This window comes from Galeopterus variegatus, unplaced genomic scaffold (genome assembly GCF_000696425.1).
Source record: "Galeopterus variegatus unplaced genomic scaffold, G_variegatus-3.0.2 Scaffold4855, whole genome shotgun sequence".
NCBI classification, from domain to species: domain Eukaryota; kingdom Metazoa; phylum Chordata; class Mammalia; order Dermoptera; family Cynocephalidae; genus Galeopterus; species Galeopterus variegatus.
In genome coordinates this window covers 1-16328 of record NW_007730966.1, presented here as the reverse complement: position 1 = coordinate 16328, position 16328 = coordinate 1, and the positions used below count along the sequence as shown (strand labels likewise).

The 16328-nt window shown below is 38.8% G+C and overlaps 1 protein-coding gene across 2 annotated transcripts in view; it reads right to left on the bottom strand.

Annotated features, from left to right (window-relative positions):
* Nucleotides 1–14999, bottom strand: part of LOC103603893 (chromosome unknown open reading frame, human C12orf49) — a 16561-nt gene extending 1562 nt beyond the window's left edge. Inside the window, exons 1-4 of one of the 2 annotated variants that reach the window (XM_008588467.1) lie at nt 14877–14996; nt 5959–6115; nt 2041–2192; nt 1556–1669 (exon numbers count right to left, since the gene is read on the bottom strand). In XM_008588467.1, coding sequence (XP_008586689.1) covers nt 1556–1669; nt 2041–2192; nt 5959–6115; nt 14877–14909 — 456 coding nt within the window. In that variant the 5' untranslated portion in view covers nt 14910–14996. Of the gene's footprint in view, nt 1–1555; nt 1670–2040; nt 2193–5958; nt 6116–14876 lie in introns of both variants that reach the window. The other variant, XM_008588469.1, reaches the window with a different exon arrangement.
* Between the last annotated feature and the right edge of the window lie 1329 nt (nt 15000–16328).

The following is a 16328-nucleotide window of genomic DNA, read 5'->3' as shown; positions in this document are numbered from 1 at the left end:
GACAACTACTTTTTCTACAATTGTTTGAAATAGGATAAGATCCAACGGGTGTTGTATACCTGGTCCTGTGCTTCAAAGAAATTAGTTCCTAGTAAGGAACCCTGAAGAGACACTAAGGTGACACACTTCAAACTGCTTTCATAAAGTTTATGTACCTAAAAGTTTGGCACACAAGCCAAATCCTACAATACCAGGAAAGCCTCATTTGGCTAAGCAAATTGGAAGTATGGTTTACTGCAATCATTCCCAGTGGCTAATTTTTCATCAATTTGTTTTCCTACAAGCAATGTGAGTTTTTGGCTAGAGTTCATTAATTAGTCCAAGACCAGTGGCTAAATTGTAAGTATTAACACAAGGTAATAGACATACAGTCAAATCTTCTCTTCCTTAGGATACTGTTATCAAAACACAGTGAATGGCAATTGGGAAATCTCTATTTACAATAAAAAGACAAAGTCAGAAAGTATAGTAGCTTCACTAAAAACTGGAAATAACTCCTGGGTTTTATCAGTTAAGGAAAGAAAAGACTTCGACTTTTCTAGCATTTCTCACAATGAGAGAGAATCTGAATCAAAATGAGTCATGTGTTCAGCCATCCCCCACATTCTCTTTAAAGCCCATTCAAGTGGAAAGCTCTTCAAGCAAAACAAGACCATCAGGAATTTCTTAATGTTTTCAAATGCTCATCAGAATCCCTAAAACATTTACCCAATCATACTGAATGCTCTCAGAACAAACCAGATACATAAAAAGGGGCGTAAAATCAAAAGGTAGACTACAGAAATCTGGCCAAGGGTACAAGAGTGCCAGAGAATGACAAATGTGTCCGTCATCTCAGACGAAGCCAGTAAAATCTTGGAGAAACCATAAATAGAAGCCAGAAGAAGTGTGCTTGTATAATAAACACGTCTGGAATTTTACAAAGAGAATTGCCCAACCACAAAAGCTGAGAGCCGAGGACACAGAGTGATGGAAAGGCAAAAGACTTTCAGACGCTTCCAGCAGCAGGTGCAATATTTAATGCCCAAAGACCAAAGCATTTAATGACAGCATGCTAATACGGATTGAGAGCTTGACAACTTACAGATTTATTTCTGCATTTTGAAACACCCACCTGCCCCATCCCCTTGAATTCTAAAATAAACCACAGCTCTGTCCCAGAACAAATTACTACTTATTCTAAAGTAGTGGTGACTGGAAAGCCTTAGTCAAATTTCAGTCAAAGACAGGGAGTAGAGAACTTCTCTTAGGAGTTCAACTATTAAGTCTCCATCCAGACTTAAAAATAATTTTAAGCTCCCACTTAAAGTGCAGACATACCAATCAGACAGGAGAGATGCAACTTGATCAGATCTTGATTGATATAAATGCTTTACTTCCCCTAACTTGTATAAATCTCACATTCACATTCGAAATATTATCATTACTCAAACAAAGCATGACTTCATTTGAATCTTTTTTTCCATTATCACCCACCAAAAGGACTCCAGTGTATATATTATTTTCTAGTTTTTTTCTAGCCCCTGACTCCAATCACCATCCCCCAGTTTCTGACCTGGGATGAGGTCCTGCATTTAGCCAAACACAATTCGAAGTGATCTTCAACGGCCATGAAGAGGTTCTGGAATGCCACAGCTGCCCTGTTGAGGAAGCGCTCTAGGAGAAGTTGCTATGGAAACAAAAGTTAGTACCTATAATAAATTTCAGACTAAGCCAGCACAAGGTAACCTTGAATATCTCTCCTAAACTAAGAGAATGCTGATAGAAGGAGAAAAGATGGAGGCAGGAAGAGAGATGTGTATCTTATTCATTGGCTATCTTATTATCAATACAATGGTCCATTCTGCAAATAAACCATTCAAGTAACAAGGAACTTTCCTGGCAGACAAAGGCTACTGCATAGTAGCCATTTCTGACACTTACAAAGTTCCTTTCTAAATTCTATTTTCAAAAGAACCTCACATGAAGAGCCTAATGCTCATCATAAGATAAAGGCCGAAAGAACAGAGGAAGATGTGGAATAAGGAGCAGCTCTCGTACCTTGTTGGGCTGCAGACAGCAGGAGACACAGTACTCGTAGGCGCTGCAGCAGCCGTTGGACAAGCAGCCATCGCAGCAGTACTGCTTTGTGCTAGGGTCGTTGACGTTACAGCAGCCATTCACCAGCAAATCCTTCCTTTCACACACGTATCCTGAAAGTCACAGACTACTCTCAGCATAAACCAGCAGTCCCCCCACCTACCAGGGGTGACCACGAAGCAGCAATTAAAGTGCCATGTGCAAAGGACAGAGACAGAAGCTGGAGGAGAGCGCATCCTAAGCGCCAAAGAGCCAGAAATTGGACATAATGTGATTAGGGCTTTTTCCCTCCTTGCAGTTTACAGGACATAGGGACTCGGCTACCATCACGAGGCTGAGCGTCATAATCTACCTACAGCTACCTTTTAGTCTGCTGTCACATGTTTGATCTCATCACCATGTCAAGTCACACCTACATTTTCCTATTCTAACCTAGGCAAGCCAATCTTTCATTTGCGCCTGAAGAAAAAGGTCATTCTTTTTCAAACAAAAACCAAAAATAGGAAAAACCAATGCATTCATTCACAAAAATGAGATCCTTCTAGATTTAACAAACAAACCACTCTTTACAAATATCTTTTAAGTGCTTGCTGTTTATTTAGTAATTTGGAGGATTTTTAAAATAGAAATACTCACACCTAACCTTTATAAATTGATTTAGGCTGTTTGTACATGTACATGCCAGGGACTCAATTACCTTTCTGCATTAGGGAATGTAATTCTCAGATACCCAAGGAAGAGAAAACCTCCTAATAATTCCCTCCATGCCTTATAAATCCTATCATCTATATCAACACATCCCCTTCAAACCAGTTAACTCATGCCCAACTTTAAAAGAATCTCCTTACAAGAGCTAATTTATTGTTCAGAGCTGCTAAACAGACATTTCTCTACATCCTTCTGGGAGCGGGACAGAAAAATGTACGATAAGTCCACAAGGGCCACCACTTGGCCCTTGGGAAACTCCCAGATGTACGCACAAGCTCACAGGTACACGTTCAGGCCCATAGGTGCTCGCAGGTGCACGGCAGCTGTTCCTAGCATCATTCCATTCCAAATGCCCCAGCTTCTTAATCCTCAGAGAGTTAGACTTGGTGAAGTACAAGGTTGTTTTCAGAAACTACTCTGGAAAACAAAGTCTGTGCAAAAGTGGGAGGCACCAGTAGAATAATGACAATGGACAAGACTAAAAGGGGCCTCACTTAACACTTGGGAAACTGAGGCCTCGAAAGAACCATATCCCAGTTACCCAGGGACTAGTGACTTTTGTTGTTGTTTTTTAACTGTAGCGTTCTGTTTTCTAAATAAAAAGAAGATGATTCTAATGCCATAGCAAATGTTTCTGGGATTCTTCCTAACTATTCCTACTTATTTTCTTTACAGGGATTATATAAACAAACAAAAAAAATCCAAGTCAGCATTTTTCTCAAAATTCTGCCCAAAATGATAGATACACAGCAATTATACCACCCCTATGTCAGGAGGATGTACAATATTATGTGGCCTAAACTCCACTTGTTGAAATTTTCTTTTGTCCCGTTCCTTTTCATATTATAAGTGTCAACAGCTCTGGCGTTCTTTTTCTTCCCAGAGCCAACTTGCAGTATTTAGCCTTGAAACTGTAGGTCTTTCCAACTTCTGGTGAAAGCAAGCTCATCAAGATCTCTCATTCTGCATCATCAATCTCCTCATGCAAACATGATTTCCAACAAGAAGTCTTGTAAGATCACAACCTCAAAATGTGTTGATACTGCCTGGGAAATTAACTTCCAACCTTTGAAAAGTTTGTAATTCTAATTGGTTGTCTTATTTAATAATGTGTTACCCTGGCAATATTCACGGTGGCATCTGCTTGCTAAAAGGCATACATTGTTGCAAGTTTTCTTTATTAAAGTACTTAACTCCTCTCCCATATTCATGGAAGTAAAACAAAACCTATGGTTCTTGAATGTTTATTTATTGGCTGATTGTTGGAAATTTTTACTCAAGGAATCTGAGAGTCTGTCTAACCTAAATTAATCAGAAGAAAAGTATTCTTTTGCTAGCTATGATAAAATAAAATGACAAATCCTGTTCATAACTCAATGCTCAATATTATCATTTTTCTGTTTTTTGGTTTCAATGCTAAATATTAAAATCAAGGCACAAAATTTCATATTTTCTCACTGAATGTCACACAGTCTGTAAGAAACAAGCCCTGAATTCCAAGTTAAGGCACCCGGTCCTAGTCACAGGTCAGCCTACTGACTGGCTGTATCATCTAGAAACTTCACTTTGCTACTTCACTCTGCTTAAAAAAAAAAATTTATTTGCAATATAATTTGTTTTTTTTTTTTCTTTTCTTTTTTGTGACCAGTAAGGGGATCGCAACCTTTGGCTTGGTGTCGCCCGCACCGCGCTCAGCCAGTGAGCACACCAGCCATCCCTATATAGGATCTGAACCCGAGGCAGGAGCGCTACTGCGCTCCCAGCATCGCACTCTCCCGAGTGCGCCACCGGGCCGGCCCATAATTTGCTTTTTCAACGTGATCTTAAAAACACAGCGTGTCACTGGCATTATGGCTCAGTTGGTAGTGAGTGCATTTTTGTGCAAAATTTTCCAGCTCTTCTACATTAAGTAGGTAGTTTTCCACTGACTCCTTTCTTCATTTCCCAATAATCTCATCTCTAGTTTGATGACTCTGAAATCATTTTGAAAATTTTTTTTTAATTTTGTAGAGAATGCAAACTTTTTTTAAAAAAGCAATAATGCACTATGGTTTTCATCTTAAAGACAGCATGTATCTTCATTTACCTCAACTTCATCATGCATAGACAGAGATTCTAATATAAGGTTACCTGTAGCAGCTTCAGCATTGTCATGGTTACAATCCACTTGTTCTGAGACATTTTAAAATAGGGTAAAATTTACTCTTGCAAACAAACAAAAAAACACATTATTTGCAAACCACCAGTCGAAAAAGAAAAAGCAATTTGTAAAACAATCAGTGAACTTTCAACAGTTTGGATACTTGACATTAAGGAGAACTTGTTACTTTTTTTGATGTGATATGGTATTGTGTTTACGGTCCATAAAAGAAGCCTTGGCAATCTTGGGCAAGTTCCTTATCCTCTTGGTGCCTATGTCTTCCCCTATAAACTGAGGACAGTAGCATCTACCTCACAAGACTGTTGCAAAAATTGAGTGTGGTATTCAAGGAATGCTTTTAGCCCCATGACCAGCACATGGTAAGAGCATAATCAGTGTAGACTAAGCACTAGCAGGACTCCTTCTTTGGCAAGACTTAGCAACATTAAAATGGTAAGAGCTCTAGCAGGTGTCTAGCCTAACCACCTCACCCATGCAGGAGTCTCCTTTCTTATAGCTTAAAAGGAAGTGAGAAAACCTTATCAAACAGACTGATGTTTTCACTGGAAGAATAACATATTCTGAATGTGTTTATAATTCTTTTGAAATTACCTGGTTACTCAGTCAACCAGTACATTTCCTGAGTGTCAACACTATGAAGATTTTATTCAGGTTACCAAGGAGGAAAACAGAGTTCTTATCCTATATAAAGTTCACCATCAAGATGGAAAAAAAAGATTGGCAATATCATAAAATACTGGGGCTGGGGAGAGACTGGCAGGAAGTAGTGCAGGGGCTGATGCATGACAAAATGCTAACACTGTAAGTTTCAGGCACAGGAGCTTTTAAGAGTTAGAGTTATCAAACTAGCTTCTCTGATGTTGTAGGGAACCTTAAATGGTAAGTAGGGTAAGAAGGACAAAGAAGATGTGAGAAATGTTGGAAATGAGCAAGAAGGGAAAACGCACTGTAGAGGAATCCGTATTAAAAGAAAAACCCTACGAATGGCCCCACCAGGAATTCAGCCTTACCCAGTTCATCTGTGATGAGGTGCTTCCCTTGAATGGAATTACGGCACTGATTGCTTGGCCGACTGCTATTGCCCAGATTAAACTGCACTTTCCACAGAATGGGTTGATCATGGTCTTGAACCTGGAGGAGATTCCGATCTCTCACTGCCCTCTCTTCCTACAAAGAGACCATAAAGAAGGTATATGTATCTTTTCTTGCAATTTCACCAATTTTTCAAAGAAACTACAGCAAGAGGACAGAAAGACTACAAAAAAGGTTGCACTATAGGAATCTGCACTGAGCCAAAATCATAAAAAGAACCTTTAGGAAAAAGTGATAAAATAACTTAGGCCTATGCTTCAAAACTGAAATATTTAACATGCACAACCCCTGGATGACGTGCAACTATCAAATGTGTATAAAAGTGTTAAATTATTAACAAGTTTGAAGGGGAAAAGCTTAGAATTTCTTTCTGATGACAAATCACTTAAAATATTTTTTATGTTAATACAAATACATTGTGGAACAGAATGTAAAAATTTTTTTTTCCCCTTTTTTTGTCTTTTTTCGTGTCCGGCAACGGATTGCAACCCTCAGTGTCACGCCCGTACCAGACCGGGACCGGCAACGGGATCGCAACCCTCGGTGTTGCTCCCACACCTCGCTCAGCCAGTGAGCGGGAACCGGTCTGTATGTGGGATCCGAACCCTCGGAGGGAGCACCACCGTGCTCCCAAGCGGCGCACTGTAGCAGTGCGCCACCGGGCCAGCCCGAGAATGTAAAATTTGAATGCACTTTTTTTTTTTTTGTCTTTTGTCTTTTTCCGTGTCCGGCAACGGATCGCAACCCTCAGTGTTGCCCCCGTACTGGACCGGGGACCGGCAACGGGATTGCAACCCTCGGTGTTGCTCCCGCGCCTCGCTCAGCCAGTGAGCGGGAACCGGTCTGTATGTGGGATCCGAACCCTCGGGCGGGAGCGCTGCCGTGCTTCCCAAGCGGCGCACTTATCCAGTGCGTCACCGGGCCGGCCCTGAATGCACTTTTAAAAATAGAAGAGGAAACTTTTTCGTGACTGCCATCTCAGCTGGACACATAAGGTCCCTTTCATTTACTTACGTAATACATGTACAGGAAAACTGAACCAGAAGGATGATGTTAGGCAAGATGAAGCATGTCAACTCGCAGATTTCTTCTATGAAAGAATATGGAGTATGCAACCCTTATTAACATGTTTCTTTACAGAAGACATCCTGGCCAGCCAGCACTTTACCTAGACGTGTAACAGGAAGTTGCCCTGGAGGCAAGCGTTCAGACCATTTCTCTTGCCCTGAAGCCATGCCAGGCAGTAGTTGAGCTTCCAAAACTGCCTTTTCTACACTATTAAAGAAACTAAGGAAGAAAGTGCCCAAGTGCCAGAAATAAGCCAAGCATGAGACAGCCATCTTCTGAATGCTTCAATTTACACTGGAAAACAAAACAATTATAAAAGACTCCCTCCCAAAGGCTTTTTATGTCCTTTAAGCACTCTGCCATTCTAGTAGAATTCTATGACTTTTACCATTAAGAACGATCTGTCAATATGTCACTTTTTAAGCAAAAGGGAATAACCTTAAAATTTTGATGCCAAAGCTTACATACTTTTTTAAAAATGGAAAAGATCTTTATAGTTACTAAGATTTCTTTAGGAATGTAAACTGGGAAGACTTATTAATATTTAAAATACACATATCCACACACATTTTGGCCCAGCAAACTCTTTTTTGAGGCCCATCCTATAGAAAACATCAATGTATAAGGATGCACAGGGATGTTTACTACAGCATTGTTTAAATGGCAGAAAAAAATCTGGAAACCCAACAACAGAAATGACTGAATACTGGTATAGCCATACTATTATAACCAAACGTAGATACAATTAATATCTATTTATCTACAGGAGTGGTTCTTAAATCCGATTTGCACATTTGATTACATAGGGAACTTAAAATAAATTCTGATTCTGAGCTCACCTCCAGACTGAGGAAAAATCTCTGTGGATGAGACCTAGGAATCAGCATTTTTATTTTTTTATTTTTATTTTTATTTTTTTTTAATTTTTTTTTTCCTTTTTGTCTTTTTTCGTGACCGGCAACGGATCNGTCTGTATGTGGGATCCGAACCCTCGGCAGGAGCGCCACCACCCGGAATCAGCATTTTTAAAGTACCCAGATGATAGGATGATAGGGTTGCAGACCACTGAATGTCCACACTGTATTATTCAAAGAAAAAGCAAGTTGCAGAATAATGTGCATATTATCACACATTATATTATAATAATCATTATAATAATATACACATATAGATTTGTAAGAGCTGAGATAAAGGTATGGAAAGATATACTACAGACTATTAACCGGGGAGGAACATAGGTGATTATTAAAATTACCCTTAATCATCTCTGGAATATTTTTAACTTAAAATAAAATGACGAAAATGTTATTAAAAACATGAATATCGGGGCCGGCCCGGTGGCGCACTGCTACAGTGAGCTGCTTGGGAGTGTGCCGGCGCTCCCGCCGAGGGTTCGGATCCCACATACAGACCAGCCGCTCACTGGCAGAGCGAGGTGCAGGGGCAACACCGAGGGTTGCGATCCCGTTGCCGGACCCAGTCTGGTATGGGCGCGACACTGAGGGTTGCGATCCGTTGCCGGTCACAAAAAAAGAGACAAAATGGAAAAAAAAAAAAATGATTATCACTAACAATAGGAGAAACTAAATGAAGGTTCTACAGGAACTCTGTACATCATTGCAACTTGAATAAATCTATAATTATTCCAAAATAAAAAGTTTATTTAAAAAAAAAACATGATTACCAACATTAAAGACAAAAACTACCCATAATCCCATCACTTAAATAAAACTCTTATTTGTTTTTGCATATTAACTTCTAGCCTGTGACTCTGGCATACATACTACACATTAGGATTCTTTGCATTCAGCTCTTCTTGACACTAATTGGATAGTAAAACATTTCCAAGTACCTACATTATCTTGATAATCACATTTTCAAGGCTATATAATAATCCATCATGTTGATGTGCCATAATTTAGTAAACACATCCTCTATAGATCAACATTAGGCCCAGGTTTTTGTTATTATAGATACCACTACAATGAAAATGTGGACTTACATATTCTCTTGAATTATTTGTAGTAGTAAATACTATAGAGTGCCAAATAACTTCCCAAAAGTTACATCTACCATTTATAATTTACCCGCATTTAAATAACAGCGTTTACAATTTCACCACAACCCTACCAGTACTGAAATTTGTTCTCCAGTTTACTAGGTGTAAAATAGTCCTTTGAGGTGACTTCAATTTCTATTCTGCCACTCCCTTTTGTTTCTTTGAAAAGAACGAACTGGCACTAGCCAGAGAAGGATGGGTTATACAAAAACAACATCTGTATTCCTTGGTTAGTGCAAGAAGAGGAGCTAAGTGCAGGAGCCTTGGGAATATGGGACAAATCACTTAGGTGCATACTGCTTAACTACCTGCAAATTCATACTCCTCTGCTCCACTGGGACCATATCAGTTAACTGCATAATCAAGCTATGTGCAAACTAAACTGAGCTGCAAATGCTACCCTAGATAAATTAATAGCCATAAAAACTATTAAGAGGCTGGTCAAAGTGCAGTAAACTAGATCTTACAAGGTTAAAAGTGCTCTTAACGTTACTCCCAAGCTATCCTGTTATTCTTCCTGAAAGAAAACAGGAATTCACGGACAAGTGCATCCCAGAAGGATCTCTGCCACATAACCATGTTCCTGGTAAACAGGAAAGCAATTCTCACAGCACTTGAACTTGTTTAACATGAATATTCAAGACTTTGCCAAAAGGATTGTGTGAGTAAAAGTGAGCAGATGACATAACAGCAAATGTAATGAATTAGCACATGCTGCTTTTCTGAAGGCCCAGTCTTGCAAAGGGTGTGTTGAAGGGGCACTGAAGGCATTCCTTCAAGGGATAGGGGGTTTTAAACTTTTCCCAAACTGCTCCACTTATCTTATTAGTTTGTCTCAACTTTAAGCTTTTCCTCACATATATATAATGTATATGGGTTTTTTGGGTCAAGATTCATTCAAAGATGCTGAATTTTTATAAAATGCTAAGGATACAGAGACAAAGGTAGTCAGGTTCTCTATTCTCAAATAGCCTCCAGAGCTGTTGATAGAGGTATGCATATAAATAATCAGTGCAATCAACTGCCATGACAGATGTGCACACAGGGGACACTAGGGTACAAAGAAAAGAGAGGGGACAAAAAGGAGCAAATAATACATGAGAACTTTCTTCATAATTGTAAAGAGCTATAGGAATGATTTTATTGCTAATGTATGTTACTTTGCCTCTGATTTAAAAAGGTTAGTATATTAACAACTGCGCAGTATATTTTTCAAGGGTTACCATAAGGGTCAAATGAGATAAATGTCCCATGTAAGTAGTAAAGCAATTAAACCTAAGGCATTGTTATCATTACAGATTTGCTTATAAGCCAAATGTCTAATATTTCAGGAATGGCTCAATGCAGTCTGATAATGGAGAATTTTAGTTATGAAAAATTATTCTTACAAAGCACTTTAAAGGATGGGAGAAATGCTTATATGTTAAGTGAAGAAATAGTATGCCTCAATTATATGAACAAAAAAATAGTATGAAAAATAACAGGAAGAAAATATGCCCAAATGTAAAAAGTACAGCCCTCTAGGTGGTGAGATTATGGGTAACTGTTCCCCTCCTCGCCCCTGTGCAGTGTTGTGCAAACTTTCTAGAAAATATATGTATCTTGGTAATCAGCAAAAAACAAAACAAAAAAAACAGATTAGCAATTCTTTCTTATGATTTATTACACTTAACTTGAGACATTTATCTAACTTGGCACCAATTTACATACTTAACTACTTTAAGGCTGAAGATGTTAATATATTTTCAAGGAGTTATGCAAATAGCCCTGAGACTTTAAAGAGCTGCACCACTTGAACAGTGTGAGAACAGTTAGCTCCACCAGAGGAGCACTATGGACACTTCTGACTCCAAGACTGGAATTTCTTTAATCTCAAGCCAAATGCCTCACCAAGTTAGGTGCACCCTGCCACTCTAGCATGTTGTCCTGTCTTGTTTTCTTCATATCATAAATCATTAACCCGAAATCATTTTGCTTACTTTCACTCTCTCCTCCTTACTCCCCGTGTCTTGGAGAGTAGAGACTTTACCTGCTTTGCTACACACTCTTGACCACGGCCAGCAGACCAGCACCTAGTACACAGTGGGTGGTCACTAAACAGCTCCTAAGGAAATGTGCCCAGGTCACCTGGAACCACTCAACAATCCCAAGACTCTCCCCCAATGGCATCCCCACCATTGTCACTAATGTACTGTATTCCCATCTCTACAATTTAAATTATCCCCCAAAGCATTAATTAACAGGAAAACCAAAGAAAAGAGGAATTCAAAGCAGCAGAGGATAATCAACTATTCTCTAGGCAAAAAGCTTTCACATCTGCTCCATGAGTTCATAGTCTCCCTGAAGCAGTAAGGATCACATGGAGCCTTAAAGTTGCCATGGCCTGTCCTCAATTAACGATAAACACCCCCCACACCCCTCCAAACAGTCCACCTCACCGTTTCCACTTTACAGATGCAGAACCTGAGGCTAGGCCAAAGGAAGCATACTCACCTCCAGGAATGCGGCCAGTGAGTGGCAGATGACCTAGACTGGGGCCAGAGCAGAGCAAGAGCAGAAGGCTCCAGTGCTCCTGGGACAGCCTCAAGGTGCTGGTCCCTGCACCCTTTACACTTAAAAATTATTGAGGAACCCACCCAACATGTGGGTTTATGTGAGTTTGGGTTATGGATATTTACCATATTAAAAATTAAGACAAGGACAGCTTTATAACACTGAGGTCAAAGGTTTGGATCCCCATATCAGCTAGCAGACAAAAAGATAAATAGATAAAAATTAAAACATAAATTCTTAAAATATCATTTAAAATCAAGTATTTATTCATTTAAAATAATAATGAACTCATTACACATTAGCATATTTTTGTGAAAAAATAGTTTTTCAAAAATATTAGTGAGAAGAGGGACAATATTTTTATATTTCTGCAAATATTTTTTAATGTCTGGCTTAATGGAAGACAGCTGGATTCTCACAACTACCTCTACATTCAATCTGTTCAATATGTTGTTTGGGTTAAAGTATATGAAGAAAATCTACCTCACACAGATGTGTAGTTGGAAAGGGAAGGAGTATTATGATAGCTTTTGCAGATAATCATGGATAATACTATTGCATACTTGACAAATACTACACCAAAACTTGACAAGTATAATTTCTTCAAAGTTCATTGCAAATAGTGTGGCCACTTTGGAAAACAGCCCTGCAGTTTCTCACAAAGTTGAACATAAAAGTTACCATCTGACCCAGAAATTCCACTCCTAGGTACATACTCGAGACAAATGAAAACATACGTCCAAACAAAAACTTGTACCCGAATGTTCATAATAGCATTGTTCATAATAATCAAAAGACGGGAACAACCCAAATGTCCATCAACAATGAATGGCTAAACAAAATGTGATAGATGCATACAATGGAATATTATTCAGACATAACAATGAAGTACTGATACCTGTTACAACATGGATGAACCTTGAAAACACTATGCTAAATGAAAAAGCCAGTCACAAAAGACCACATATAAGATTCCATTTATATCAAATATCCAGAATAGGCAAATCTACAGAAACTGAAAGTTGATTAGTGATTGCTTCCTGCTGAGGGGCAGGGGTAGGGAAGGTGGTGGAAATGTCCTAAAATAAGACTGTGGTGATGGCTACCAAACTGTCAATATACTAAAAACCAGAGTTCTACACCTTAAACCGGTGAGTTGTATGGCATGTATTTTATGGAGTTCATATCTCAATAAAACTGTTACCAAAAAAAAAAAAAAAAAAAACCCAGTTCAGCACAATATGGAATCTGAAACCACATCAATGAATTTTTCATACACTGTTAAATAAAATCCACAAGTCTGTCTTGCACTGTGAACAGACCTTATGCAGATTTTTCCAAATGTTGACACATTTTCTCTACATAATATCAAAAAAATCACATTTGTTAATATCACCAGTGATCTAATCTTTGGGTGTTGGGAAGTTATCAAGCTCAGGGTAGCAGATTCATATTTTCCAAAATTCTAATTTTCACTTGAAAGCTTAAATTTTTATCGTTGGCAACAAATAATATCAGATGTTTTTTTGTGAACAGGCTCACTTCATTCATTTTCAAGAAAATATCTACCAAATACCCAAATCTGAATAACTGATTTATCAGTAGTTCTTTCATGTGAAAATAGTGTTCTATGAAAAAGTGGCTAGTTTAGCTTGCAGCTTCACTGCCAAGAGTTCTTCCTCCAGACAACCATCACATTTTAGTATGAAGAAAAGTGCTTGTTATGTATATTTCCCATTTCATCATGCAGAAAAGATATGTAGTCAAGGATCAAGATTTGGCAAAATTAGTAATTTTCACAGCTGCATTCTTACGTGAAATGAGTAAGGGTTTTTTTCTGGTTTTTTTTTTTTTTTTTTGAACTACAAGTATGGCAGTGAAGAATACAGTGACTACTAGCACAATCTGGCATCACTGCTTTGGTTGGTTCTAAGGTACCAGTTTTACCCACCATTACTTTTGCACCATCAGTGAAAGTGTCAACACAGCAAAAAAGCAAATAACATTTTAGTATTATTTTGAAAATAATTCTGACCTTGCAAATCCCCTGAAAGGGACCCTTAGGGGTCCACAGACCACACTCTGCAAACTGACAGGCTAGGTTATTCTAAAACACTAAACCTCAGAGGTGAAGTTAACACTCAACACAAGATTATTTCTTGCTCATACTACGGGTCCAACACGGGTGACCGGAGGGGTTCGGCTCATTCTTGTCTCTAAGGCTGAAGGAGGCTCCTTCTCAACACATGGCCTCCAAGATCACTGTGGCACAAGGACCCAAAGCTTCTGCCTGGAAATGACAGTTTATGTTGTATTAGCTAAAGCAGGCCACATTGCCACTCCTACCTTCAAAGAAGGCTAGAGTCCATTCCACCGTGCAAGTGCCCAAAGGGTGATGACCAACCACCTATGATCAACCCTGATGACTACCACAGGAGGTCAGGCAGGAGACATACGAGTGAGTGAAAGTGGAAGTGGAGAGAGCAGATCCCAGGACCTAAAGGATGCAGCTCAGCTCAGTTGTCCCAGACTGATTGCTGCCAGACTGGAACATAGACCTAGCACTGTCAAATCTCCTGCTTTTTATAAGAGAAGCCAGGAGAAAAGATTTATATGAAATCTTATACATTTTTAATCCCATTTTTAAAAAACACTGTGCAAGCAAAACTAAATACTGCACATTACCTGTTTCATCTTTGTCCCAATGGTCACGAATTAAGAACGTGAGCTTTAAAATCAGGTGGACCCGAATCAGATTCCCAACCTGAGCCTTCACAAAGGAATAATATCCCTAATCACACACAAAGAATTCCTTTTTGTCACAAAGTGACAAAAAGACATCCAATAGTTAAATAGTCAAAGGATATGATAAGGCAATATAATAAGCTGAATGGTCAAATTACCAAAAATCAGTAAGATGTTCAACTTCACCAAAAGCTAGAGAAAAATAAAGCAAAATAATAAGGACTAGGAATAAATCTGTAAAATGTCTAAAGAAAATATTTAAATGCCACAGAGGAACACAAAAGAAGGCAAACATGTGGAAAGGAATTCATGTTTGTATCAGTTAGCTATTGCTACAATAACACTGCATAAGAAACCACCCCCAAAACTCTGCAGCATAAAATAATATGCAATTATTTCTCACTCATTCACCTGCAGTTTGGCAAAGCTGAGGGCTGGGCTCATGCATGCTTTATCCTTGGGCCAGAGCTAACTGAGGCATGTTCTTCTCATAACGAAAGTAAGGCAGACAAGAGGGTGGCCAAACTGCTTAGCTTGTGCTTGGATCACGTCCACTACATCCCTCTGGCCAAAGCAAGTCAGACGATCAAGCCTCTTAATAAAAGGGTGAAAAATACATTTCTTCCATGGAAGCAAGTGGGGTGGAGAAGACATTTGCTAAACAACAATCTAACCTACAACAATATTCTTGGTTTGGAAGACTCATCATAAAATATCAAAGCTCCCATCGTTAATCATTATGTAATGCAAACTCAATAAAAATATCGACATTGTTGCTTTGATACTAAACAAGCTGATCCTAAACTTCATAAGGGAAAAAAAAATAAGAATAGCTAGGAACATACAGAGAATAACAAGTCAGAGCTAGCTTTATCAGATATTAAACACATAATTTTTAAAATCCTTATCTAAAATTTAAATATTAACATTAAATACTGTATATGAAAACACAAACCAATGGAACAGAATAAAAAATCCAAAAATATCCCCCAAATTAAGAGAGAACTAGGCAGGACTGTGCATACAAAGGTGATATTTCAAATCGGTGAAAAAAAATTACTCAATAATTAGAGTTAATAGTCAATTGGCAGGGGGGGGAATGAAATTAGATCCCTACCTCACATCCTACGCCAAAATAAATCCCCAATGAATCAAAGATTTAAACATGAAAAGTAAAATAGACAAAAGATATAAAATAGTAATTCTTAGAAAAGGCAATCCAATTGGCCTTAAGTATATGAAAACATGCTCCACACGTGAAAACAAAACACAAGTACCATTTTTCATACAGTAAACTGCAAGAGCAAAAAGGTTAGTAATATGCTGTTAGTGGAGGTGTGGGGAAAGAAGCGCTCTGTTACCTGTTAGGCATATAAATCAATATAACCTGCCAACATGACCCTAAGGGGTAACTTTCAAGACCTATATTATACAGGCAGAAAAAGCAAGGTAGAACAGCATGTGACAGGTTACCAGAGCTGGCTTCATGGGCAGGTGATCTGTGAGGTCACTCAGTGCTATGGACTAAATGTTTTGTGTCCCCCCAAAATCCATATGTTAAAGCCCTAATCCCCAATGTGATTGTATCTGGGGGTGGAGACCTGTAGAGGATAATTAGATTTAGATGAGGTCATGAGGGTGGAGCCCCCACGATGGGATTGGTGCCCTTATAAGGAGAGGAAGAGACTAGAGCTCTCTTTCCCCACCATGTGAATGAGGTCATGAGGGTGGAGCCCCCACGATGGGATTGGTGCCCTTATAAGGAGAGGAAGAGATTAGAGCTCTCTTTCCCCACCATGTGAGGAATAATACAAACAGACAAGAAAAAAGATAAAAGCATTAAAGAACTCGAAGACAATCAGA